The sequence below is a fragment of the Lynx canadensis genome, chromosome E1 (assembly GCF_007474595.2).
Source record: "Lynx canadensis isolate LIC74 chromosome E1, mLynCan4.pri.v2, whole genome shotgun sequence".
Classification (NCBI taxonomy): Eukaryota; Metazoa; Chordata; class Mammalia; order Carnivora; family Felidae; genus Lynx; species Lynx canadensis.
In genome coordinates this window covers 52,831,700-52,858,780 of record NC_044316.2, presented here as the reverse complement: position 1 = coordinate 52,858,780, position 27,081 = coordinate 52,831,700, and the positions used below count along the sequence as shown (strand labels likewise).

Sequence of the window (27,081 nt, the reverse complement as noted above, 5' to 3'; positions counted from 1 at the left end):
GCTGCCCGCCATTCTTCTTAGGGGCTGCTCCGGCGGCCAAGGGGCGGGGCCGGGATGGGTGGTGACTTTTTTTAAAGGGCGACGCGGCGGGTGGGGTAGATCTCTAGGGCCGACCGTCAGTCGGCGCGCCGGGACCCCCAGCCCCGCCCGGCGCAGGTGCACCCTCAACGCGTCCGACCTCTGCACCGGCAGCGCGTTTGTACCGTCTGCTCCGGACGCCCGAGCCCCTCGGAAAGCCGCAGCCGCCCGGGGTCCCGGCGCAACTCGACCACTTGGCTCCCTGCGCTGTCTGCGGGCACCGGGCGTTATCTTCTGGGGCCCTTGGCCGAATGCGACGCCCGGAGTGGAGGAGTTGGGATCCGTTCCTGTTCATCCTCGAAAGTAACTTCGCAGTTGTTCGGGACCGGCTCTTCTCTAAGGCGCGCGTCCGCTCGTTTGGCTTCGGTTTTTCTTTTGATGTCGATCAGTTCTTTGCGGTTTGGTTTTTGTTTCAAGACGGTGTTTAACCACGAAGGATGCACTGGCACTCGCGTGGGGCCGAGGGTGGTGGGCAGAGAGGAAGGGGCGCGGTGCCTTTGAAACAGCGAATCCCCAGTGGGCTGGGGGTGCCTAACGCTGACTCGGCAGTGATGAGCTGTTTCTTCTGAGTACTTCCAAGACCCTTCACTTTTAAAAACATTTATTATGGAAGAGTTCATTTTCACACCGACGCAGAGAGCATGGTGTCATGTGCCCACCCGCCAGGTTTTCTGCCGCCTCTGTACCCCTATTCACTTCCTCTCCCACCCACGGCCTCTGTTACCTTGAGACAAATCCCAGACAGCAAAGATTTCAATCTGTAAATGAAACCATTGATATTTATATCTCACAATAGCCCTACAACGTAGCAAATGTTCTCATTTTACAGATGGGTAACTTGGGACCCCCAGAAACAAATGGACTTACTCAGTAAGAGTCTAATTTTCAAAGCCTGTACACAAACCGAACTACTTTGATACACACATCAGCCTTGCACAATAGGTAGGGATAACGTTTCTGTTCCACGCATAACCGGAAACCTGGAGAAGCTTATGTGCCCTCCTGTGTTGCACGGCTGATGAGGGATGGAATCTCGTCTAGAGTTTTGAATTCCTGGCTTGTGCCTTTTCTGCTTTGTCGTGCGACTTTCCACAAACTCAGAACACTCAGTGATGGTGGGTCTGCAGTTGGCCATCACAGTCCGTTGTGCTCTGTAGGGGACATTTTCTTGACGTTGGCTGCCCAGCATCGGTGCAATGTCTTTTCTGTGTTGGGGGAAGTCACCTCTGTGGGGCAAGATCTTTTCCAGGGACCCCTTACAGCTGTGGTGAAAGCCTGTGGGCGTGGGATTGGTTCCTCAGACAACTAACTGCTGGGGACTTTAAATGGAGAGCCACTGATGTCAAGAGGCATCAGGGACACTGGAGATCTCATTCTGGGGGCAGTGAAGGTACCTCTTGGCAACATCCACTCTCCAGGGGCAGCAGGGGCATTGAATCCAGCTGGGGCTCCCAGCTGCCCATGTAGCACTGGTCCTGGTGGCAGCGGTGGGCGACCCCAGTGAGGCCCCTCATCTGAATTGATTGCCTAGACATATGCTTTGATTGGGTTCTGAATGTTCTCGCTTCTCTTTATTCCTGTCTGTCCCCTGAGCCTGATTCTCCAGCTTTCCCGGAGGTTGTATGGGCTGTCCAGTATCTTACTGATAAATTTGATGGCTTTGAAAAATCAAAACCACTTTTGGTCGCTTGCCCTAGGGACCCTGACTGACACACCGTTCTGAGTTTCCAGCTCAGTAAGAGTGTGGCTGGTGTCTAACAGCAAGGGGGAGGCGTGTTGAGGCATCGGTTATGGTGGGGGACCTGGGGGTTTCTTTGTGCATACACCTGCCATCTCAGGTAGAGGAAAGGCCAGCTGGCCACAGAAGTCTCCACTGCGGAGCGTGTTGTGAAAGCAGGTTACCCTCTGCTTCCCTGGCCAAGTTCATCTGGCCATCCTGAAGATGCCACTGTTACTCTTCTGACTGCAGAACTGAGCGCCTGACAGAGGCTGTTCCTGAACATTCGTGCTCTGGAAACTGGGCACTAGAAACACTCCCGGGGCTGGAGGTAATGTGTCCTTGACTCTTTACCTTCTTTGGTTCCTTTTCCTTTCCCCTCTATGTCAAGGTCCCCCCTCCCCTTCATCTTCTGCCTTTTTTTTTTTTCTTTTACCATCTTGCCTTCTCAAAATCAGGATGGGGGCCAAGAGCTCAGCTTCAGCAGCTGAACAAGGCAAATGCTGGGCACACAGGGGCAGAGATGAAAAACTGTTTTTTTTTTGTTTTGCTCAAGGAGGTACATGAGCAAAGGGCACTTCGAGTTTTTATGCCATCATTTTGTTTTGGTTAGGGAAGTGTGTGTGTGGGGGGGGGGGGGGGGGGCAGGGGTGTGTTGGTGTCATTTTCTTCTTTTCAGCTTAAATCTTTAGGGTCAGGAAACATCCAGTGTTCCCATTCAAGAGATTACATTTAGATCATCCTGGGTCTCTGAGTTCAAACCCCAGCATTCTGCTAGTTACGAGAGCTGTGATTTTGAGCACCGTCCAGACACTTTGCATATGTGATCTCTAATCCCAACAATAAGCCTACAGCATTGGTGGCTTTCCACCCATTTGATAGATAAAGCCAGCTTCGGCAGAACCCAAGTAACCTGCCTGAGATTACGCAGCCTGTCTATATGTCCCTGGCAGCCTGACTCGAAAGTCCTTGATCTCCCTACTTTGTCACATTATTAGCTTCAAAGAAAATTTCAGAACATCAAGAGACAGATGGGTCAAACCACTCCGAGCACCATTCAGAGGGCGCCCACACTGCTTCCTGTCTGTTGCCCGGAGGTGGGTCTCTGCCATTGCCTGGGCAGTTTGGGACTGGAGCTGGAGTGCTCCTCCGGTGATGTGGGGGCAGGCGGCAGGCGGCTGGTCAGGCCTGGTAGCCAAGTGTTGGTGCCGGAGAGCCCACTTTCAAAGCTGGGACCACGTTCTGATACGTTTGCTTTCTCCGGACCCATCGGTGTTCCTGTCTCACTCAGATGGTTGAGGGGGCGGGATCCGCCTTACTTTTTATTTATTTAATGTTTACTTATTTATTTTGAAAGAGAGAAGGAACGCACGTGGGGGAGGAGCAGAGAGAGAGGGAGAGAGAATCCCAGGCAGACTCGGTGTTGTCAGCGAGGAGCCTGACGCGGCGCTCGATCCCCTGAACCATGAGATCATGACCTGAACTGAAATCAGGAGTCAGATGCTTAACCGACTGAGCCACCCAGGCACCCCTCTCCTTACTTTTTTGTTTTTGGTTTTTTTAAATGTTTTATTTATTCTTGAGAGAGAAAGAGAGAGAGACAGAGTGTGAGCAGAGGAGGGGCAGGGAGAGAGGGAGGCACAGAATCCGAAGCAGGCTCCAGGCTCCGAGCTGTCAGCACAGAGCCCGAAGCAGGGCTCGAACTCACAAGCGGTGAGATCATGACCCGAGCTGAAGTCGGACGCTCAACCGACTGAGCCACCCAGGCACCCCGATCCTTACTTTTTAATAGAAATATGGAAAGCAAGGCAGCATCATGTTTAAATTGCAGGGTTCTTAACTGGTCTCCTTCCCTGATGCCACATGTGGTCTAGCATCCAGGAAAGGGGCCCAGAGACCTTGGCTCCCGGGCTAAACAATTGAATAAATATTTGCAAGATGAATGAATAGTGCCATGCACAGTGTCACAGAATCACAAAGTGCCTGCTCAGAGGGTGCATTGGAAAAGGCAAAAGGACCTACCATCAATTGCCTAAGACGGTTCTCACTCGTCCCACACCCACCTCACCGACTTGTCTCAGGACCTCTCCTTTGATGAACGGTGCTGGGTGGCCGTGGGTCGGGCATGTCTGTGTTCAGCCTGAAGGGTGAACCTGCAGGATACTGTCCCGCTATGATGGTGTCAGAGAGAGGGCATCCTGTCCCAAGAGTTGGGGTGGGATGCGGGCCGGGCACCCCCGGAGGAGAAAGAACAAGTAGAAGATGGAAGCTTGCGTGGGAACATGAAAGTGAGCTTAATTCTGGCTGAGCGAGAAGAGATGGAAAAGGAGAAGGAAAAAAGGAGAGGCACCCTCAGCAGATTAACAGAGAGGGGAGGAAAGCTAGGAGGATTTGATCCGGTGAGGGACACACCGTGTTGATAAAAGGAATGTCAGGGGCTTGGAAGGAAGGCTGGATTCCACACCTGAACCCTGGTGGGATTCAGACGTTTGGTGTTTGTTCTGGGCTGAGATGCCAGTGGGATGGAGAGAGCCTAATGCAGTCGTCCCGCCGGCTTATCTTTATAGCTGTGTTTATCAGCTTGTGTCTGCTAGAGCTGACGTTTGCGGTGGAAGGGTTGGTTGTTTGACTCAACTGTTTGCAGATTCCGGAGACTCCGCCTTCAACAAATAGCCAGGCAGGCATCACACCTGACGACAGGAGCCTGGACGTCCGGGGTGCACACGTTCTCAGTACCTTGACTAAAACATGGTGCTAGGCGATGCAGAGTTCATGCTCCAAATGTTATGTCCTTGATTGGTGTGTGATTGAGTAATTACTGTGTTATTTGTTTGCTTGTTTGTTTACTTATTTATTTATAGAGAGAGCATGAGCAGGGGAGAGGGGCAGAGGGAGAGAGCGAGAGAATCCCAAGCAGTCTCCACGCTCAGTGCAGAGCCTGACAAGGGGCTCAGTCTCACGACCCTGGGATCACGACCTGAGCCAAAATCAAGAGTTGGACACTCAACCGACTGAGCCACTCAGGCGCCCTGAGTGGCTGCTATGTTAACTAGCTCTGTGCTGGACGCTGGAGAGAAGACAAAAGGTATTTGACTAACAGTGACTCTAGGGGCACTGGGTGACTCAGTTGGTTGAGCGCCTGACTCTTGATTTCGGTGCAGGTCAAGATCTCACAGTTCGTGAGATTGAGCCCCAGGTCAGACTCCGAGGTGACAGCACACAGCCTGTTTGGGAGTCTCTCTCTCCCCCTCTCTCTCTTCCCCTGCCCTGCTCACAGATGCGCTCCCTCTCTCTCTCTCTTTCTCTCTCTCTCTCAAAACAAATAAACGTAAAAATTCAGTGGCTTTGTAGCAAGCTCAAACTTTTCTTTTTTTAAAAAAAATTTTTAATATTTATTTCTGAGAGAGAGAGAGAGAGAGCAGGGGAGGGGCAGAGAGAGAGGGAGACAGAGAATCTGAAGCAGGCTCCAGGCTCCGAGCTGTCAGCCCAGAGCCCGATGCAGGGCTCGAACCCATAGACCGTGAGATCATGACCTGAGCTGAAGTTAGACGCTCAACTGACTGAGCCACCCAGGCTCCCCTTACATTTCTTTTCAAGTCCCATACACAGGCTTTTCCCCTCCCCAACCATTCCACAGCGGATGAGCCTTTCTTGTACGTATTGAGAAAATCAAAGTAATCAGACACGAATGTCCTCATGTTAAATCTGCTGTATCTACCAACCTGCCTGAATAGAAACTTAGACCTCCCGCCTTCTCTCTTGTTACGAAGAACCAAGTGTTCCTGCTCCCTTGACCTCTCCACTTGGCCTCTGGATCTCACTCCCCACTTCTCAAAAGCTTCACCTCCTTCTCTCTCCCATATAAGGAGAGAGGGTTCTGGATGGTTCAGGAGGATCCTTCCCATGACGGGCATCCTCTGCTTTTTGAAAGTTCGTGTAAGGCCCCTTCACTTTTTTTTTTTAATTTTTTTTTAACGTTTTTATTTATTTTTGAGACAGAGAGAGACAGAGCATGAAAGGGGGAGGGTCAGAGAGAGAGGGAGACACAGAATGTGAAACAGGCTCCAGGCTCTGAGCCGTCAGCCCAGAGCCCGACGCGGGGCTCGAACTCACGGACCTCGAGATCGTGACCTGAGCCGAAGTCGGATGCTTAACCGACTGAACCACCCAGGCGCCCCAGGCCCCTTCACTTTTAAGAAAGACCTCCCTTCATACCATTTTCGCTAACCAAAAGAAACCCGAGGAGGAGTTTCACTTTTATGATAAACAGGCCGAAAGCGCGAATAGGCCCCTACAGAGGCAGCGCACCTGAGCGGGGACAGGGGTGTCCAGCCCCTTCCAGGGACCACACTCGGCATCCCCGCATCCGGCTGGCCGCCCCAGCTTTGGACTGTGTGAGCATCCAGGCTGTATCTGCGCTGGTTTTGTGTGTCCCTTAGCAAGATGTGTCCGAAGGTATCAGAAAAGACTACGAGAGGTGACTTTTAGCATCAGTGGTAACTGCTTCCCTGCGCTGCCCCCTGTCGGCCAAGGAAAGGCTCTGTAGGAATCTCCACTTTCAGACAGTGGGGCGGGGCGGGCGGGGAACCTGGATCTTAAAAATACCCTCTGCTGTCTCCCATCTTAAGCGTCGCGCTCCTTTGCACGCCTTCTTGCAGCCCCCGTCTGCTTCTCGTCCTCTCGTCAGGAGGAGACGTCTCCAGTCACCTCCTGTTGTCCTGCTCCGCTCCACCCATCAGGGCTTCTCACGTCCCCCGCCGCATCCAGTGCAAGGCCCTTCCTGGCCATCTCGCCAGCTCCAGCAGCTTCTCTGTTCCTGGGCCTTTCGGCATAGCTGACCTGCGGCCTGTGGACACTGTTTCCTCTTGGCCTCTGCGACATGCCCCGGGGCCTTTCCTCCTACCGCACGAGGCACTTCTTCTCCATCGTTCTTGCTGGCTCTTCTTCCTGTGCTTGACTTCAGGCGTCAGATGGGCCCAGGCTCGAGCCTTAGCACCCGTCCCTTCTTGCCCTGCATTCCCTGACCAAGTGACCCCCTCCTGGCCCTCAGGGTTAGACGGTCACTGTGGCAGGTCATGTGGGAATTGTGCCCGTGGTGGAAATAGAGGGCAGGGAACACATGTCTGCAGGTGACGCCGGCGTGTGTGACTTCAGCCTGAGCTTTTGCGGGACGCCTCGCCGCCTCCTCAGAATCTCCACTTGGCTGCCTAAGAGACATCTCAGACTTAACACATCCACACTAATAACTCTCTTCCCGCCCCCCATCCTACACTCTCCTCCAGGGCACCCCCATCTCAGGAAATGGCACTGCCCAGTCAGGGCTAGAAACCCAGAATCACCCTCCACCCTCTCCTCTCACCATCCACGCCCCATCCATTTACGAGCCTTATGGATTCTTCCTCCAAGATAGGGGTCGATGAGCTTTTGCTAGAAAGAGCCAGAGTCAGTGGGCTTTGCCTGCTCTGTGGTCTCTATCCCTATTCAACGAGGCCTCGGTAGCAGGGTTAGGAATAGAGAAGATGTGAATCGGTGGGCATGGCAGTGTTCCAATAGCACTTTAGTTACAAAAGCAGGCAGAGTGGCCACGTCTGGTCCGTGGATCGTGGCTCACTGATCCCTGATCTACCGTAGATTCGTGTCCTCCACCTCCACCCGTCCATCGTAATGCATCCTTTGCTTCAAACCTCCAGTGGCTTTCTGCCCCTGGAGGGCAGAAGGCAAACTCCCATCAAAGACCACCAAGTCCCTGCAGGCCTCACTGGTCCCAGCCCTCTGTTCCTCCCTCACCAGCCTTCTGTTTCGTGAACAGGCTGTGGGCCCACTCCTCCCTAAGGACTTCCCTCTGGCCATTTCTTTTACCAGATCTTCACAGGCTGGTTGCCTCCTCTGAGAAGCCTGCCTGGGCCGCCCTCATCTAAAGTAGGAAGAGTTAGGGGCACCTGGGTGGCTCAGTCCCTTCAGCATCCGACTTCGGCCCAGGTCACGATCTCGCGGTCCGTGAGTTCGAACCCCACGTCGGGCTCTGTGCTGACGGCTCGGAGCCTGGAGCCTGCTTCAGGTTCTGCGTCTCCCACTCTGCCCCTCCCCATCATGTGGTCTGTGTGTCTCTCTCTCAAATACAAACAAACATTAAAAAAATTAAAAAAAAAAAAAAAGTGGGAAGGGTTAACCTTTATGAGGGGCTCACTATATGCCAGCCACTGTTACAGATTCTGAATATGAACGAACTACCTTACCTTATTGAGGAGGAAATTGGGGCCGAGGGAGAGTCTATAATTTGCCCCCAATCATTTAGGAATTAGCAGAGCTGAGACGCAAACCAGACTGGCTTCGGGGCCTGGGTGCTTAACCATCCTCTTGGCTGTCCGTGTATTTTCATCAGAGCGTCTGTCACTATATTGAGAGTTCACGGTCCTTTATTTATTTGTTGAGTGTCTCCGCTGCAATAAGGAGGGGAGACGTGGTCTGCCTTTCGTCTCACTGAATTCCTAGCTTCCAGAATAATGTCTGGCAACATAGTAGACGCTCACTATGTTTTTAGTGCACAGACAATAATTTAACTTTGTGGGGCGCCTGGGTGGCGCAGTCGGTTAAGCGTCCGACTTCAGCCAGGTCACGATCTCGCGGTCCGTGAGTTCGAGCCCCGCGTCAGGCTCTGGGCTGATGGCTCAGAGCCTGGAGCCTGTTTCCGATTCTGCGTCTCCCTCTCTCTCTGCCCCTCCCCCGTACATGCTCTGTCTCTCTCTGTCCCAAAAATAAATAAACGTTGAAAAAAAAAATTTAAAAAAAAAAAATAATAATTTAACTTTGTAATAATTTATTCGTATGCTGACGTATCGATAAATATTCAAAGTACACCTTACCTTAGAATTCCTACGAAAGAAAGAAGAGAAAGAAAATAATCAGATTTCCTTGAATTTCGGAAACGTCGAAGGAATTCACCTTCTGACCAGCCCTCCCCTCTCCCCCCAAGTTATGAGGTGAACTGTTTGCATTTTTGAACGTCCCTTGTGGAATTAGGAAACAAAAACAAAAACTCCTGTCCATTCTGACCATTTTGTTCTTTCATCTGCTTGGCCCCAGACTGGATTAGATGACAGATGCTCGGTCTTGAGCCCCGAGGAAATGTGAAATTCGGGTACTTGCAAATGTAGTTGGGGAGCAAATGCAAACAAGTGGTTAAAGTGTACTGAATACCCTGCGTAGGTGGGGGGAGCAGAAGAGCACACTACTTGACGTTCACATTTGGCAAGTTGTGCGGACGATTTGGGAGACCTTGACGTTGTATTCTGCACTGCGAGTGCCCCACGCAGAATTAAACCTTTGGGAGTTGGCCACCTTGAATACTATGTGGATGGAACTCGGACCCTGGACCCCTTTGGCTGCATCGACGCCATCCAGTGGTTATTTTCTGGAAATCCAGTTTATCCTCTTAGGAATTAGGGAGTGCTCCTAGGGTCCCCAGGGCCCCCTCTCCCCCAGCTGTGTCTGTGCCTAAGGTGGAAGTTTTACCGAACGCCCTTCAGCTACGCCGGTAGACCATGGGCTGCTTGGAGAGGGCTGGGACCCTACACACTGGAGTGCTGCTGGTTCTCCACGTGCCTCCCACCTGCCATTCTGTCCGTTCTGTGCCCTTCTCTGCTCTGGGCACCGTGGAGGACCTCTGCGGACTGCCTCCCTTGGCTCTCTTGCCCTGTGGCTCTGGTGGAGCTCAGCCACGGGCCGAGATCAAAGGGGTCCACTCTGACCCTGACCCTGGCTGAGTTCCTGTGCAGCTACAGCTCCCGTTGAATCCCACCTTCCCCCGTGGCTGTGCCTCTCACCGGGCTCTGGTAACAGCATCCCCTCCCTTGTCCCTTCAGCTTGAGGGCTGGTAAAGGCTTCCACCTGTATCTAGTGTCCCGGCGCCTCCTCTGTCCCTGGCTGATTCCCTTACTGCTCACACCTCTCTGTACGCGGCTCATTCCTTACATTCGCGTTAAAACCCGTTTCCAGCTGGACACAGATGGTTACAGACCCCAGATCAATGGCGTGATCCTCTCCTTCTGGTTAGCACCAGACCCCAGGTGGACCATGGTCTCACCCTGGAGGGAAAACACAGAATCGACTCAGCCATTTGTAACATGCTGTGACCTGCTAAGTTTCTAGAATGTTTCAGTAATATGAGGCTCTGTTTAGGGAGGTGACAAGTTATATTCCTGGTCCGTTCTGAAGGCGACCAAAGTTTAGTTAGGCTTGACTGCCAAGCCTGCACTGCACTGGCAGGAAATCCCCCTCGCCAGAAAGGAACACCCCGTGTAGACAGAAAGCATGTCGCGCCTTATCAGGCAGACACATAATGCATTTACTTTTCTGCCCTGGACTGGCTTTCACCTTGCATCACATGCTCGGCTTTGTTAGTGCCAGCTAAGCTCTCCACTAATGGCAGGATTAGAAGCTATAGTTTAATATTAGCCAGTTTGGAAAATGGTCATTTGTTTAACAACCAAAACGTTTCTGGTCTTTTTTTTTTTTTTTTTTTTTTTTTTTTTTTTTGCTGTGATTGAAGGTGAGGGAAACCTAATGTGTACTGGGCACCTCTGTGCGCCTGACAATGTGATAAAGCATTTAAAATACTTGCTTTCATTCAGTCCCTTGCACAACTCTGTGCGGTCCGTGGCGTTATCCCTGCCCTGCAGACAAGGAAGCGTGGGCTCGGGGGTATCCGGCACTGGCTCGGAGGTCGCCTATCTTGTTGGCCTGGTGCCGCGAGTTCGCTGTGCCTCAGTTTCCTTGTCTGTCGAGTGGGGTAACGGTGGTACTCCTGGGGATTAGCTCCTGAGGGAACTGAATGAGACGATGTATACACAGCGCCTAGAACAGAGCTTGTACCTCGTGAACGCCGCAAGCGTTGGCTCGCTTTCTTTTCTGGTTTCAGCAGTCTGGTTTGTGGTCAAGACCCTGTTTTAAGCAGCTAGAAATATCCATCATGTTTTGATGTGGAGTAAATGAAAAGGCGATGGGAAGGGGACAAAAAGTTCTCTGACCTAATTTTAAAACACCCGCTGTTTCCCTGTAATCACTTTTGCCATCTGCAAGACTTGCCGCGCCCTTACGGCATTTCTGGAGCACCCCCCTTCACCATCTGCTTTACCGTGACTTAAGCCATGCTCTTTAAACTCGGCCAGAATCCCGAAGACATCAGATCCGGTCATTAAGGGTCAGTCTGTGGACCAAAAGGGACTCAGCCGTGGTGGTCTGGTTTTAAATTTTGTTTTCCTTTTGCTACCGCGTGATTGCTAAGACATCTAGAAAACGTTTTGTAGGCTTTTCATTGGGTTTCGAGTTTTAAAAAAAATTCTGAAATTCTACACTCTCCAGTTCAGCGTTTCGGGAAACATAAAAAGTGCAGGTTATCGCGTGACCTGGGACTGTGGCCCATTTTCCTGAACACGTAGCGTCTTTTTCAGAGGTAGATGGGAGCAGAGGCGAGTTCACACAGGTGGCCTAATGAACAAACTTCAGTCTGAGTCCCGCCCATGGAGACTATGATTTCACGTGAAGGTAGTTTATAGAACAGAACACTTGCGAAGAAAAAAAGCAATACAGTTACTAAAAGCCACGTTTGCTTCCCGCTTTCCAGTATACACAATCAATCAGAACAGCAAAGACAGAGGTAAGTTTATCTGACATACAGAGACACATACAGACTCACAAAGTTAGTTAGAGCTTACTTGGAGGCCAAAGCAGTTTTAGCAAATTCTTCTCAATACCGGACATGCAGGAATGACATGTTCACGAGAATAACCACATTCACGGTACCACAAGAATGATAAACATAGCTTGTTCGCATACCTAAGCTTGTCATATTAAAATCATCCATCACACCATGTCACTGACATGGGTTTTGCAGTTGGACTCCCGGAGGCTTTTTTGGATGTCCCATGTTTCTTGTGTCCAGAGCATGGAAGGAGAAAGAAAACTCCCATTAAGCCCTCACAGATGGGTAGGAGGGGGCCTGAAGGCTCGAATTCCGTGACATCCACCACCTTCGGGAAACAACGATGTCAGCACCGCTCAGAAGAACAGAGGGGGTGAAACGCAGTGTGAGCGCCTGTGTATGAAGTATGTTCAGTCTCTGATAATGATTGATCCACTGCTTGTAAAAACCTGCTGTTGTTTAATGGTGAGTGACGGACAGATTACGAAATAGAGAGTAAGTACACTTTAGGAAACATACCATACATGTGAAACTGTTGTTGAACAATTGTCAAAGTCCACTCCATACCATTGACTGACTGTTTTTTCTTGCTGAGATGGTTCTCAGGCTGTTGGAAACTGGAATGGAGATTTTTTTTTCCAGGAGAAAAGGCTTTCACGTCATTTGGGAGAGCAGAATTGTCTACCTTTGCCCTGTATTATCATCAGATAGGGTGACCGTGGAGGCCGCTCATGGCATTTGGTTGTGTGGCTGGGCTGGCTGATTTCCTCCTCCAAACAGATGGGAAACCAGCCTTCATTGTCGGGTTGTGCTAAGTAGGAACTGTTTTCTCCTGTTCAACCGTGTAGTAGACCGCTTCCGTCTGAGGCCATGCTACAACCGGAAGAGGGGAGAGATGGGGAAAGATTGAGGCCTGGCTCTGTACCATCCACCCATAGGATTAAATGCCTCTACTGACTCTTTCCTTCAGAGTCGGTTCTCATTTTCTCATTTTGTGAAAACTAAGGTCTTTCTATTGTTTAAAGGTGGACTTTGGGCGAATGAGTGGCTCGGTCGGTTGAACACCTGACTTCAGCTCAGGTAGCGATCTCAGCTCAGGTAGTGAGTTCCAACCCTGCCTCGGGCTCTACGCTGACAGTGCAGAGCCTGCTTGCGGTTCTCTCTCCCTCTCTCTCTGCCCCTCCCCTGCTCTCTCTCTCTCTCAAATAAGTAAATGAACTTAAAAAAAAAAAAAAAACAAACAAGGTGGGTATTGTGGAATTCTCAAGGCAGTTTTAAAATTTTCAATATATATACATTTCAATAAATATTAGAGAACACTGTTTTGAAAGATAGATGGAAGAAACAGGATTTCAAAGAGGTACCTGCACCCCCATGTTTATTGCAGCATTATTTATGGTCGCCGAGATGTGGAAACAACATGGGTGGACCTTGAGGGCATTATGCTAAGTGAAATAAGTCAAAGATAAATACTATATGATTTCACTTATATGTGGAACTTAAAACAAAAAACCACACACACACACACACACACACACACACAAAATAAACTAAAGAACAGGAACTCTGATGAGCTAAAATTTTTAAATGTGAGACTCCCTGATCAAAGGCACCCCCCCCCCAACTTCTTTCTTAATGCTACCAGAGTACCTGGACCTCGGCTGACCTTAGCATTCTTGAAGGTGAAGCCCAACTCTGACAACAGGCTTTGCTGTCCGCCCCTTCAGTGCCCCACTTTGGTTCTTCTCCGACGATTAGAGTTGACTTCACTGATCCCGGAGGCAGAAAGGAAGCCCTTGAAATTCCAGATCCCCTAAACACCCATTTCCACAATGACCCAACAGCCCAGAACGATGTTGCTGATGGCAAACCGGATTTTGTATCTGCTCAGTTGGACTAGAAATGTTCTGTTTAACGGGTGAGGAGGGATGGGTTCCCTCAGCTGCAAAGACTGCTCCCAGCAGAGGCCACGTGCTGCGTGGCTGAGAATACGGCAAGCCCTGGGAGCTAGGAGAATGCAAAAGGTGGTCGTGTGAAGGCCCAGAGGAAAAGCAAACCATCTGTGATCTGTTGCCTCCTAGAGCAAGCTTGCGACACATACTACCATGCCCATCCACCTGGGAGTTTAGAAGTTTTAGGAGACTTACTCTGCTAAAAAGCATTTAAGGTGAGGCCAAAGTGAGTCTTTATCCAGTCTTTGTTCCGGAAGCGTCTAGATTACAGGTGGGCGTCACAGCTCTCTTTCTTATCACATACTGGCCAGTACTTAACAAGTAAAGAGAAGGAGCTGACGTGGATCTCCCAAACCACAGAGTGGACTGGAGTGGAACCATGGACAAGGGGAAGACTTCTTTGATATTGGAGAGCCTCTTTGTGGGGGTATGCTCATGCCTGAAGAAGAGACTGCAGTGCATTTTCTTGGTGGCCAAGCCTCTCCACTTCCCCCAAAGTGTTCAACCTGATTTTTATTAAGAAGCATGGGGGCACAAAGCTAGAGTCATCAAAACAGTCTGGTATTAGCATAAAGATAGACCCGTATATCAGCGGACCAGCATAGAGAGCCCACAGATAAACCCACATGTATGTGGTCATTTAACCTATGACCAAGGAGCCAAGAGTACACAACGGGGGAGGGACAGTCTCTTCGATACATGATGTTGTGCTGGGAAAACTGGACAGCCACGTGCAAAAGAATGTGTGTTCTTACAGCACACACAAAAATCAACTCAAAATGGATTATAGACCTAAAAGTAAGACCGGAAACCATAAAACTCCTGGAAGAGAGCATAGGCAGTAAGCTCCTTGACATTGGTCTTGACAATGATTTTTTGAAGTTGACACCCAAAGCAAAGGCAACAAAAGCAAAAATAGACAATTGGGACAATGTGAAGCTAAAAGGCTTCTGCAGAGCAAAGGAAACCATCAACAAAATGAAACGGCAGCCTGCTGAATATGAGGAAACATTTGCAATCATATATTTGGTAAGGGGTTAGTATCCAAAATATATAAAGAATTCCTACAACTTAGTAACAATAAAAATTTTTGATTAAAAAAATGGGCAGAGGATCTGAATATTTTTCCAAAGAAGACATACAGGGAGCCAGCAAGAACACAGAAAGGTGCCCAATATCACAAATCATCGGGGAAATGCAAATCAAAACCACAATGAGATATCACCTCACACTTGTCAGAATAGCTATTATCCAAAAGCCAAGAAAGGAATGTTTTAGGGAGGAAAGAGAACCCTTCTGCACTGTTGCTAGGAAATGTAAATTGGCACAGTCCCTATGGAAAACAGTATGGAGGTTCCTGAAAAAATTGAAAATAGAGGGCTCCTGGGTGGCTTAGTTGGTTAAGCGTCTGACTCTTGATTTCGGCTCAGGTCATGATCTCAGGGTTCATGAGTTTGAGCCCCACGTCGGGCTCAGCACTGACAGAACGGAGTCTGCTTGGGATTCTCTCTCTCCCTCTCTCTCTGCCCTACCCTGCTTGCTCTCTCAAAAAAAAAAAAAAAAAATAGAGCTATGATCCAGCCATCTAACTTCTGAGTATCCATCCAAAGGAAAACAGGATTTCAAAGAGGTACATGTACCCCCATGTTCACTGCAGCATTATTTATGGTTGCCAAGAAACAGAAACAACATGGATGGGCCTTGAGGGTATTATGCTAAGTGGAATAAATTAGAGAAAGATAAATACTATATGATTTCACTTACGTGTGGAATCTAAAAAAACAAAACAAAACAAAACAAAAAACATACACACACAAGAATAAAAATAAGACCAAAAAACACAAAACCAAGCTCATGGATACAAACAACAGATTGGCGGTTGCCAGAGGCAGAAGATGGGGGGGGGGACGGTGGGGGAAATGAATGAAGGGGTTCAAAAGATACAGATTTCCATTATAAATAAGTCAAGGGATGTAAGGGACGGCATGGCCACTATAGTTAATAATGCTGTATTGCCTATCTGAAAGCTGCTGAGAGTGAATTTTGAAAGTTCTCATCACAAAAAAAAAAAAAAAATTCTGTAATTACATGTAGTGACGGATGCTTAGTAGACTCCCGTGGTGATCATTTCACAATATATGCAAATATCAAACCATCACGTTATATACCTGGAACTAATACAGTATTGTATGGTGGTTACCCCTCAGTGAGAAAAAAAATTTAAAAAAGCAGCACGGGAGAAGGAAATATGTGTTAGAGTGCTGTCCTCCATGAGAACCCATTTGAAAATCATTTTGAGTGATTTTTCTGCACAGAGATGGTTATGTTTTTTCTTATGCAAGAGTATTGCTGTTAGCAGGACATGTGCTTTATGTTGTTTAACCAGCGGGGATGTGGTTTTGCCAACCCCTCTACTTTTTTTGAAATTGAGGTGACCATCATTTGCAGGGACAGCAGGCGGTCCCGGCTTGCACCCTATGATCTGGCATGGAGTTGTGTGCGTGAAACATTAGCTTATATGCAATCTCCCCCCGCCCCCCACCATAAAAAAAAAAAATGAGTGAATGTCTGTAGACTCCCAATGAGTTAGTCAAATTACAGTTCTCTCCCTCCATTGGAAGCCTTGGAGAATACCTGCATCGGAAGTCTTGCCCACAAGATCCAGGAGGTGTACTGGGTGTGAGCATGTGTGCGTGCACCACGGTGTGCCTCACATGCATGTGCGTGTGTCCCTCATGTGTGGGACACACGTGTGCTGCATTGTGTTGCCCTGTGCGCTGCATCCCAGGGGTGCGTGTGTCCGAGGGCACAGAGCGCAGCGAGCCTTAGGAGGCTGTCCCTCTGCACTGAGAAGTAGGACGTTGGTGAACGCTGACAAAACAACGAGACCTTGGTTATGTTGTGCAAGAAACAATTGGGTTTCTTGTTAAAAATAACACGCATGACGGGGCGCCTGGGTGGCTCAGTCTGTTAAGCATCGGACTTCGGCTCAGGTCATGATCTCACGGTTCGTGGGTTCCAGCCCCGCGTCGGGCTCTGTGCTGACAGCTCAGAGCCTGGAGCCTGCTTCGGATTCTGTATCTCCCTCTCTCTCTGCCCCTCCCCTGCTCACGCTGTGTCTCTCTCACTCAAAAATTAATAAACATTTAAAAAATTAAAAAAAAATAACACCCCATGAGGGAAAATGTCTGCTCTCTCAGTAATGACCACACTCCCTTGCCTGGGCACCAGCCCTCAGTGAGGAAGAGGGAGCATGGCCCAGGAATGGCACTGCTGCACCTTTGAGGTCCCCAGTGGCGGGTCGACAGGTGGTCCGGTAGAGCTGACCGTGGGTCTTCCTCTTTTGAAACTAGGAATTTCCCGGCCATTTTGCGATCTAATCTTCATAAGGACCTGGGACAACTGTGTCTCCTGTGTGCAGGGTTGAGGCGGTCTGATTTGGTTCCACCTTTCCTTTAGTGACTGCCCTTCAAAGGGACTTGCTCTATTGCTGGAGGAATTAGAGGCCCAGTCACTGAAGAACGGAGCGGGAGAGGCCATGGGACGCCACTTCAGAGTAGGCTTCTGTCACACTCCACGGGCTCTCCTACAAGGACAGGGCAATTTGATGTCTGGCCAGTCCTCACAGGCTAAGGGGCAAAGTGAGCCACCTCTCCTCACCAGACACCAGTCTCCTGGCAGAGAGGTCTTCTTCTGTCCCTCCTCTGTCCCTTCAGGAATGCCAGGAAAGAAGAGGGACGAAAAGCTAAACGTGTCTCCCCTTCTCCACCCACCTGGAGGCTGAGTCTGCGTGATCGGTTCTCACGCGGACAGTCTCTGTCCCCTGAACCCAGGGAGCAAGCCATGGCATTTCATTTAATATTATACTCACTTTTAACCTGGGGAGAATCCATCGTATCCTAGTCGGCGTGGTTAAGTCTTGGTTAATATTGACCTGTGTCGTGTAGCACAGTCCGGGTGCACGCGGCCTCGAAACGAGAAGACGGAGGCGATCGGCCTGTGTCCAGTCACTGCTGAGTTCACAGAAGCGGAGTGGGCAGCGGGGGCAGGAGGCATGAACACTTGCCCCGGAGTTGCTATTTCCAACCCTGACGGTCTGCCGACTGGAGTAACAGACCCGCGGAAGCTTTTCAGCCATAAGTAGAAATACAGTCCCTGGTGCCTCCTTTCCAGATGAGCTGCTAGAGGTAAGAATTTGAGACGCTGCCTATGGGGATATTCCAAGAAACTCACACATTAGGAGCCGAACAACCACTTAGGTGAAGGTTTGCTCTGATGGGACGGACCCGTGATAGGAAATGTGGTGTTTCAGAATCTGGCAAAACTCGGGATCAGACAGGTGACTGATTACAAGTTGTTAGAAATCTCAAATGCTTGGCTTGCTCGCTGCCTATGGTGATTTTTATGATGACACACATTCCAGAAACACTAATCGGGCCTTCCCAACCGTCTGTGGAGACCTGATGATTCTCTTGCCATCATCCTTCAGCAAGGCCAAAGTTCATCTCTGCCTTCCATCGTAACTTAGCTGTCTTGATTGAACCGTCACATTTGGAGCTGATTAGCAACACGTATCTCGACAGTCATTTCCTTCCTACCTCTCTCAGTGACCACACTGTCCACTTTTCCAGCGAGGTGCTCCTATCTAGGGCAGCTGGGGCTGAAAGGGTCAGCCATCAACACTGGAGATTAAATCTGTGTAAGCAAATAGACTCCAGTTTACTGCCTGCTCTGGAAGCCCCGCCCACCAGCCCGCATTTTCTCCTCTGCATGCCATTTGGGGTAGATAAATAAATCCATGCAAAAATTTTTTTAAAAGGTACAGTTTTAAGACGAGGCTATAGGAAAGGGAAAAGCTGTTACCCAAAAGTGCGTGCAGTAAAAATCCCATGCTATTGCTTAAGGAAAGGTCGGCTACAAGTTCCACTCAGGATTTCCTAGCAGTTACAACTAAGGAAGAGTCATGATTTCTCCTCCCCCTCCTCCTCCCCCTCCCCCTTCTCCTCCTCCCACCTCTCCTCCTTCCAAAAACAAAGGAAGGAAATGCAGTGTCCTTCCATTACCCACTGTCCTTCTCCTTGGCCGCCTAGACTGTCCCAAGCTATGGCACAAAATCCACCAAATGCTCGCTATTCCTCAACTCCGTGTTACTGAAACACAAGCTAACGTTGTCCAATACAGGCCACAATGTCCTATTATCTCTCCTGATACCTCTCTCACCAGATCCACTTAGGTTTAACCAGCTCTTAACTACCCATGCGAATGGGTAGGTTAAATAGTAGCTTGCATAATCCAAATGATCAGATGCCCTAAACTCACTGGAGTGCCTTACTTTTTGTTCTCTCCCAGCATCCAGCAGATTTATATTCATAATTGAATGCTGAGCTGAGGCTAAGCTGACATTTTGGAATTAAAATTATGTTAACATTTAAATTAAAACAGCTATTGATTCCCGCTTTTGGAAGAAAGAAAACCACCAGAGAGCAAGTTATCCTTGAAAGAGAGATTTTGAAAAATGGAGAATTCCTTTTCATCCAGTAGCAACCTGCCTGCTTATTTGGAGAGAATTATAGCTTCAATCTTAGAATGATCGCCCTGTTGATGAGCACCGACTATATATCTGGATATGCATTTTGTGTCAAGACTTTAGGCGGCTGCTGTGGGCCCCGGCCCCCTTGGAGGGAGCGTCTGATTGCAGGGGCCTGAGTGCTACAGAGTTCGTCCGTCTTCCCTGAAATTATTTCCACTAATTCTTGGTCCCTTGGAATCACTTCCCTAAGTAAAAACTCAGCCTTTATTCAAAGACCCGGGAATGTCTCATATTATTAGTATTGGCAAAGCCGGGTTTAAAGCATTTCCTTCCAAATCGTTGCTTGTTTTTATGGCGGAAGAGGAGGAAGAGTCACCTTCTATCAGTTGTGGCTGCTAAGAAGTCCTGAGTGGAACTTATAGCCGACCTTTCCTTAAGTAAGAGTGTGGGATTTTACTGCGTGCACTTTTGGGTCACGGCTTTTCCTATAGTCTCATCTTACAATTGTGCCTCTTTTAGTTTTTGCGTGGATTTACTTATCTATCATAATATTACTGAGCACATTTTTCTAGGCCGCAGTGAGTCCTTTCGGGAATGAGGTGGCATGAATAATATAGACAGAACGAAGGCGGCACATTAACAGCAATGCTACAGGTGGGGTTCTTAGTCATTCTGTCAAATGGGCCTTGCTTAGGGAGCCAGAAGAGGAAGGCTCCTTTTTAAATATGGTAAAATCTATATGTGAGACACTCAGGGAGTGAGGCTTTCACAGAAACCCAGAGATGATGGCATCCTTACAAACACCCACGTGTTATATCTTCATACCCTGGAAATTTTGCTCAGTGAAATGGGCATCATCTCGTCTCTTACTGCTTTGTACGTGAGCCCATCTACCATTTCAGGCACAGAAAAATGTCACCGATGGTGTGGAGTGCCTGTCTGTGACCATGCTTGAGGACAGCTCAGAGTCTGTGGCGTTGAAGGTCGATGTTCAATTTGTATATGGTGGGCGGGGAAGGTGGCACAGGCATACCTGTGAGGGATGGGACTCCCGCCACCACTCCTACCCAGGCACCCTCTACCTGCTACATTTTGGTTGGCTGGCTCCCATGCCTATGTTTCAGGAATAGCATCCTTGGGTCTTTAGTGTGTACTGTGGTTTTCTTAGTGCCTAGCTTTGTATCAACTCCTTAAAAAAAAAAAATCAAGGAGTTGTTAGATTATATTTCCATTTTCTTTCATTAGGAAGTCCTGTCTGCCTTTTTTTAAAAGAAGAATTTCGTGGTTTCTCGTCAAGGTGTAATCTTGTTTTATTCTTATTCATTTATTTTCATGGTGGGGGAGGATTAAATGGTTTCCCCACAAGAATTCCAGTCAACTTTTTGCCTGTCATGTTGGTGATTTCCTCCACCCTCCCCTTCCATGGCTCCCTAAGAAAGACCAAAGCAAATTAAGAAGGAACAAATGCAATCTTACAACAAAGCAGGCTTTGTCTTGATAAATACAATAATCGACGCCCCCCCCCCCCAAGCATTTAAGTCCTTTTGGGTAAATGAATGATTCTTTGATTATATCTAAGGAGAGAAAACACATGAATTTATAGTCTGGGTCCTCAAATAACTCCTTTGCCTTTCTCACTCTGATCCAACTTGCTGGAAATTAAATAGAAGCAAATACCCAGGGGGCAGAGGTGGGTTTGAGAGGCTGGAAGCTTTAAGGAGATGTCTTTAAGAAAAAGAATAATACAAAAATATCTTCCTTTTACAATTTTTTACGAAAACATGTGGTCATGTGAAAATACTGCCCAAGCATGTGAGATCCCTGAAGCTTAAACTTTATTGGCTTCATGGTAAGTCCACTTCTGTGGGTTCCATATTGTAACAAATGTCCACCTATACTATGCACACTTCAACTCGCTACTCGTGTACTTGAACACAGGGAACGTAGGAATGACTGTACAGGGACTAGAGAGGAATAGAATAGATAAGTATAAACGTTAAGACCACAAGATTACATATTAGGTTTTGAACATGCAGACGTACTTTCCTATCTTTGTTGAGCGTCACCATTTCTACAGATCATACCCAGGCATGATCTCTTCTTCTCCTGACTTGGAATTGTCTGCCTGCATTTAAATGTTCGCTTTAAGGGGGAGGTAATCAATTTAATACATTATCATTCACTCAGACAAGCAGACTCAAACACTGTTCTCTGATTGGACTCATGCTGAGCAATTCCCTATTCTAGAAGCCAGGTGTGATGGGCAAGAGGAAGGGAAGGCATGGGGGCAGGGAGCATATTGCCACTTGGCAGAGCTTGGCGTTTTATTCTATTTTTTATTTTTCAGGCAGTTCAGATACTGGTCTGGAGATCCCCATTGAGGAGGGTTCTCTGGGTCTCTGTGGTCTCATTCAGCCGGGATTTGTCCTGCTTACTGTCACTCCGTTCCCCGTCATCTGTGCCGCTCACCTTGACCAAGCAGAGGACATTCTGGAAGCTCTTCTTGAAGTTGTCAGACAAGAAGGCATACAGGATAGGGTTGGCACAGCTGTTAGCATAGGTGAGGACCACCACAAAGTCAAACATGCCTTTAAGCGCTGGGGTGGGATTGATGGCCACAGACACGGAGGAGACATTAAATATGTAGAAGGGGAGCCAGCAGAAAATGAAGACGGCCACCACTATGGACACCATCCGGGTGACCTTCTTCTCAGACTTTTTCCTCTTGGAGGAACCCACGCGGATCCCAGAGGACTTCACCTTGATGATAATGAACAGGTAGCAAAGACAAATGATGGTGAGGGGCACCAGGAACCCCAAGATGAAGGTGTAGATAATGAACCCTGTGTACCATGCCCCAGATTCACCTGGCCAGTTGATGGTACAGCTGCTTCTCCCCCACTGGTTGCTCCGAAGCCCAGCATAGATCATGATGGGCAAGATGACCAGCAGAGACACTCCCCACACAGCCACATTGACCATCTTGGCCGTTCGGGGTCTCCTCCACTTGGCCGACTTGATGGGGTGGACCACAGCCAGGTATCGGTCGATGCTCATGACCGTCAAGCAGAAAATGCTGGTGAACTGATTGATGCCATCCACAGTCATGACCACCCGGCAGATGGCCTTGCCAAAGGGCCAATGGACCAGAGCCACCTGCATGGCCAGGAAGGGCAGACCCAGCATGAAGAGCTCATCCGCGATGGCCAGGTTGAGGATGTAAATGTTGGTGATGGTCTTCATCTTGGCATAGCGGAGGATGACGTAAATGACAAGCGTATTGCCACACAATCCAATGATGCAGACTACAAAATATATGAACGTGAGGACTGCGTTGCTGGTCAGATCATAGTATGGCTCTGTCTGGTTGGAGCCGTTGGCCGCCACCACAGAGCCATTGAGGTCAAAGGGAGGGGAAAGCCACGGGCGGCTCTCATTGAGTAGCTCGTACTCCATGTCCATGGCTGCCTTACACTCCTCTAGGCCGATTCCAGCCAGCCAGAGATCTTACTCTCACCTTAAGGTGTCCTGGAGGCAAAGGATCCACTGTGACATCTGCAAGGGAAAAAAGGAAGACGGGTCCACCAGTCAGAGGCTTACACTCACGCCAGCTTTCTGGGTCTCCGGTTTACCCTCTCAGACATGCCCTGCAGTCGAAAAGCGTGTTCTCTTTCTGCATCAGCGTCAGAGCTACCGACCCATTCTTATGAGTGTGCAGACTCTTTGAGTTGTTTTTCCACCGGGGGTGGGGGGGGGGAGTAGGGAGATGGGGGGAAGGGTTTGTTTGGGTCGGGTCATCATGGTTGACCTTGTCATCTGTGGTGACGCATGTGTGGGACATGGCTGAGGCTGCAAAAAAAAAAAAAAAGGACTTTGATTCCTAAGAAGTTGACTGGTCGACCGTAAAGAGGCAGAGCATGAAGTCCCGCCACTGACTCTGAGGGGTCTGACACGGGCATTCTTGGCCTTTTCCCTGTGAGGACATCTCCACTGACTTGCCGACTGCTTTGGAGTCTTTCCATTCTAAAAATCCCAAGTGGAAAAATCCCAGAGTTTAGAGGTAAAGCAGAAGGGTTCCACCATGAAGCCTGTGTGACCTCGTGCCACACGACCCCTCTCACTCTCTCTCATTTGTGAAAACGGGGGCGTCATGGGGCACCTGGGCGGCTCAGTTGGTTAAGCGTCCAGCTCTTGATTTCGGCTCAGGTCATGATCGCACGGTTTATGGGATTGAGCCCCGCATGGGGCTCTGTGCTGACAGCATGGGACCTGCTTGGGATTCTCTCTCTCTCTCCCTCTCTCTCTCTCTGCCCCTCCCCTGCCTCTCTCAAAATAAATATTTTTAAAAATGGGGGCATCATGGAGGTTAAGGGATGAAATGTATGTGGAAATGCCTGGCATTGTGCTGAGCTCATAATCAGAACTAAAAAAAAAAAAAAAAAAAATCTTCTTTCCCCCTTTTTTCCTCTGCCATCTGAGTTAGCTCTAATTTATTGAAATCTACTCACATAATGAATAAATTTATAGTCTTAAATATCAAAAATAAAAATCTGGCTTGCTTTTATATTTAAAATGCATGTTTTAGTTTAGTTTGTTTCTTCTGTTTTCGTTTCTCCAATACCCAGTGCTTGACCTCCGCATGCTTCACAGAGTCCCTGGGGGGGAGGGTTACTCCCTGGGGGCTGGGGGGGGGGGTGGTTACTGCTCCGGAATGCTCATCTTCTAACACTCCAGCGGATTTGCCTGGGATCCCTGGTTAAGGAGGAAGACAGGAGCCAGGTGTGAGGGAGGCAGGCTCATTCACAGAAGTGCATTCCCAACACTACCTGGTTCATTCACGTCTCTATCCCCTTGATCTTCACCACCATCCTATGAAGTGGGATAACTGTCTCCGTTTTACAGATGAGAAACCGAGGCTTAGGGAGTTGAAGTAATTTGCTCCCATTCCCTTGTATGTAACTGGTGGAGCTGGGATTTAAACACAAGACGCTCGACTCTTCTGCGTTTTTCACAGCATCATATCTGCTGCTCGGTGGACTGGAAAACTAGTGGCTGATAATTGGGCTTTGGTTTAAAACAGCTGACTCCTGTTTTACGTTAGCGCTCAGAGAATAATTGTAACTCCACTGGCTTGGCCCAAGTCATAAAACAATAGCCCATCACATAATTAGGTGATTTATCTACTGTCATGAAAAAAAAACAGTGCTGGAGGGGGGGGTGGGTGGGCAGATTCTTTGTTCTGCACACCAGGGATATAGGAATGAACAGGGCATGTCTGGTGCCCTCTAGGAGGTGGTAATTTAGGGGGGGGGGCAGGCAAGGAAGCCAACTCCTATTGGGTGTGAATTGCATGGAGAAATGAACAAAGGGCTTAAGAATGCCTTCCTCTCCTGAAGGATTCAGAGGAGGCTTCGTAAGAGGAATGTGTAGGCTGGGTCTTGAATATATGAAGAATAAAGCAGGAAGGGCAGGAAGGAGGTCATTCCAGGAAGAGAGAAGATGGTAGAAGACCGGTGTGCTCAGCACACAGTGGGAATAATTCACTTGGTGGACACATGTCTCCCGAGCAGGGCACTTTCCCTGGTGCCTGAGTGAAGATTGGAGATTGCTCCTTTATGCTTGGAGAGACTGCTAGTGAGCTATAGGGGACTTAGCCACCAACAAGTTCTAGAGAATCCTTGCCCACCTTTGCCTCTGATTCATTCTGCACTGCCAGGCACAATTGTTTACCCTCTCTATGCTAATTTCCCTACCGGGCAACTATCTGTAAAGTGGGGTCTGGGCTCTGTGGCTGACCTTTCTGCAAAGCACTTTGGGGACCCAGGATTTAATGTCTTCGTTGGGTAAAAAGCATAAACTGGCAGCTCTTAGAAACCGAAATTATAAAGAAACCATTTTGGGTATCCCTGGATTAATTTGGGTTGTTTCCACTATTATTCTAACCGTCTTATTGGTACTTTAATTCTACAGACCCAGAATCCTGTTGAAGCTGCCTGCACTGGGGTGTGTATTCATCACTAGCATTTCCAAGGTCCCGTCTATGTAACATGCAAGGTCACACTTCAGTGTCTGGGTGAGCCTGAAGACCTCTGGGGGACAGAGCGCTGTCTAGAGGTTTGGAGATCGAGATGATGACAGTGGAGGACAGTGAGGGAGGGTCAAATGCTGATCTCCAGCCCTAACTCTGCCTTTTTGGCTGGGGTCTCCCTCAGTGGGATGGAATTGCCTGAGGTGATTGTTTTTCTGAAATAGGCTGTGAAGCAGCAGCACATAGCGTTCAGGGCTTGGTGAAGGTGGCAGAGGTGGTAAGCTGGCGAGCCAGTCCAGAGTGGGAGCCCTCTCCAAGGAAGAAATGAGTTTCAGTCACAGTGACTCTTATTATTTCATCAACAATGAAGTCAGCTGCCTAAGGTCTCCGAGTGACCTTCTGCTTCATCTGGGTCCCGGGGAAAGTGGAGTCCCATGCTAGGCAATCAATGCCTGTTGGATTGGGGTTAAGTTAGACGCACAAGGAAGCTTGGCTAGAATTCTGCTTGCCTTATTTTTCCAGCCTAAGAGTTAGTCACTGGCAACGGCTAGTTGTTGATTTCCTCTGAGACTGAGTCTGGGCTATGTTGGAGAGGAGGGTGAGAATGGTCTGGGGTATCCCTTGCCCTTCCGGGAGCCTATGAATCGAGTGTGGGCATTGGGACTGGGCATCAGGAGCGGTCCTAAATCCTGTTGGGCTCCAGCTTTTCCCTTCTTCCCAACATTCCACCCCAAGCCCCCCATTCATTCCTCACCACCACTTCCCCAGTGGCCAGCTAAACCCAAGTAGGTCTCCAGCCAGCCATAGCTCAGCCCTGCTGGTGGAAGAGACAATAGTCAGGTGCTAGCCACCGCGGCAATACAGCGCCTGAGGAAAGCCCAGGCAGCCTGGCCAAAGGGCATGGGGGAGAGGTGAGACTGGGGACAGTCCATTTGGTTCCCCAGGCTGGCACAGAAAATCCTCATCACTCAATTCCACGGCCCTCAGGTCCAAGGGTTTCTTAAAGAATCCTCTGCTATTTCCAGGAGGCTGATGGGGGAGATTAAAGACTGTGGTGCCAGCACTCCCCGTCGCTAAACGCAGAGGTGGTGGCCCAGGCATCAGGGCGGCAGGGAGCTGTTAACAGCCGCTTGGGGGCTTGGCCGGCGGCTCCCGGGCGCGGGCCCCTCAGGGGTTGGGTCTTTCCAAACATAGGCGAACTGTCCTCTCCTCCCCGGCGCTGGGGAAGGAGTCCCTAGACCTCTCGGGATCTGTCTCCCAGGCGGGGAAAGGAAAAACAGAGGAGAAGCCACCCTTTTTCTCTGCTCCACCGCCTGCCCCGTACAGGCTTGGATCTCGAATGCACGCCCCGCAGGAGCCCCCAGCAGTGACACCCTCCACCCCCGTCCCAGCCGGCTTCGCTCTCCTCGCGTGGGGTCTCTTTTGCAGGCGGCTGGGAGAGAAGTTGTCCCCCGTCGCAGCTACCACCTGGACGAGCCGGTTGGGGGACGAGGACTGGACAAGGGCGCATGCCACGCACACCAGCCTGCGGTGGTTGCGGACGCGTCCGATCCCGCACACACGATCCACAGCCCTCACTCACTCCAGGGCACCCGCCGTCGTTCCTTGCCACCAAAATCGCCGCCCAAAAGGCACAGGGGCGGAGAACCACGCTCCGGGACCTACTCTCGGGCACACCGAGGCGCGCACCACCATGCAGCGCAGATGCACCCAGGTGCCCAAGTGCGTCTCTCTCTCTCTCTCTCTCTCTCTCTCTCACACACACACACACACACACACGCACACACGCACACACGCCTCACCTTTGCTTTTCCGCTGCAATCGGCTAGCTCGGCTCGTCGGCACCCAGCGACCGTCCCCAACCCCGCCGGGCGCCCAGGCGCGCAGCAGCTTGGCCGGCGCCTGGCGCTCGGCGTCCCGCGCTGCCGGCTCCCGCTCGCCCCTCGCGCCGCCCGGAGCCCAAAGGGCCCGCAGACCCCCGGCGCCGAGCGCGGACCGAGGCTCGGGGCGCGGGTGGCCGAGCGAGCGCGTGCGCGCGGGTGGCTGCGTCGCCGGGACTGGCCCCGCGGAGCCCGG

The 27,081-nt window shown here is 49.8% G+C and overlaps 1 protein-coding gene across 1 annotated transcript; it reads right to left on the bottom strand.

The window, feature by feature from the left end:
- Positions 1–20,588: 20,588 nt before the first annotated feature.
- Positions 20,589–26,870, bottom strand: SSTR2 (somatostatin receptor 2). Its single transcript, XM_030295447.1, has 2 exons — positions 26,808–26,870; positions 20,589–22,532 (listed from the first exon to the last, which is right to left on the bottom strand). Exon 2 carries the CDS (start codon positions 22,437–22,439, stop codon positions 21,330–21,332), a length of 1,110 nt encoding a protein of 369 aa, XP_030151307.1. The 5' UTR covers positions 22,440–22,532; positions 26,808–26,870; the 3' UTR covers positions 20,589–21,329.
- Positions 26,871–27,081: the final 211 nt, after the last annotated feature.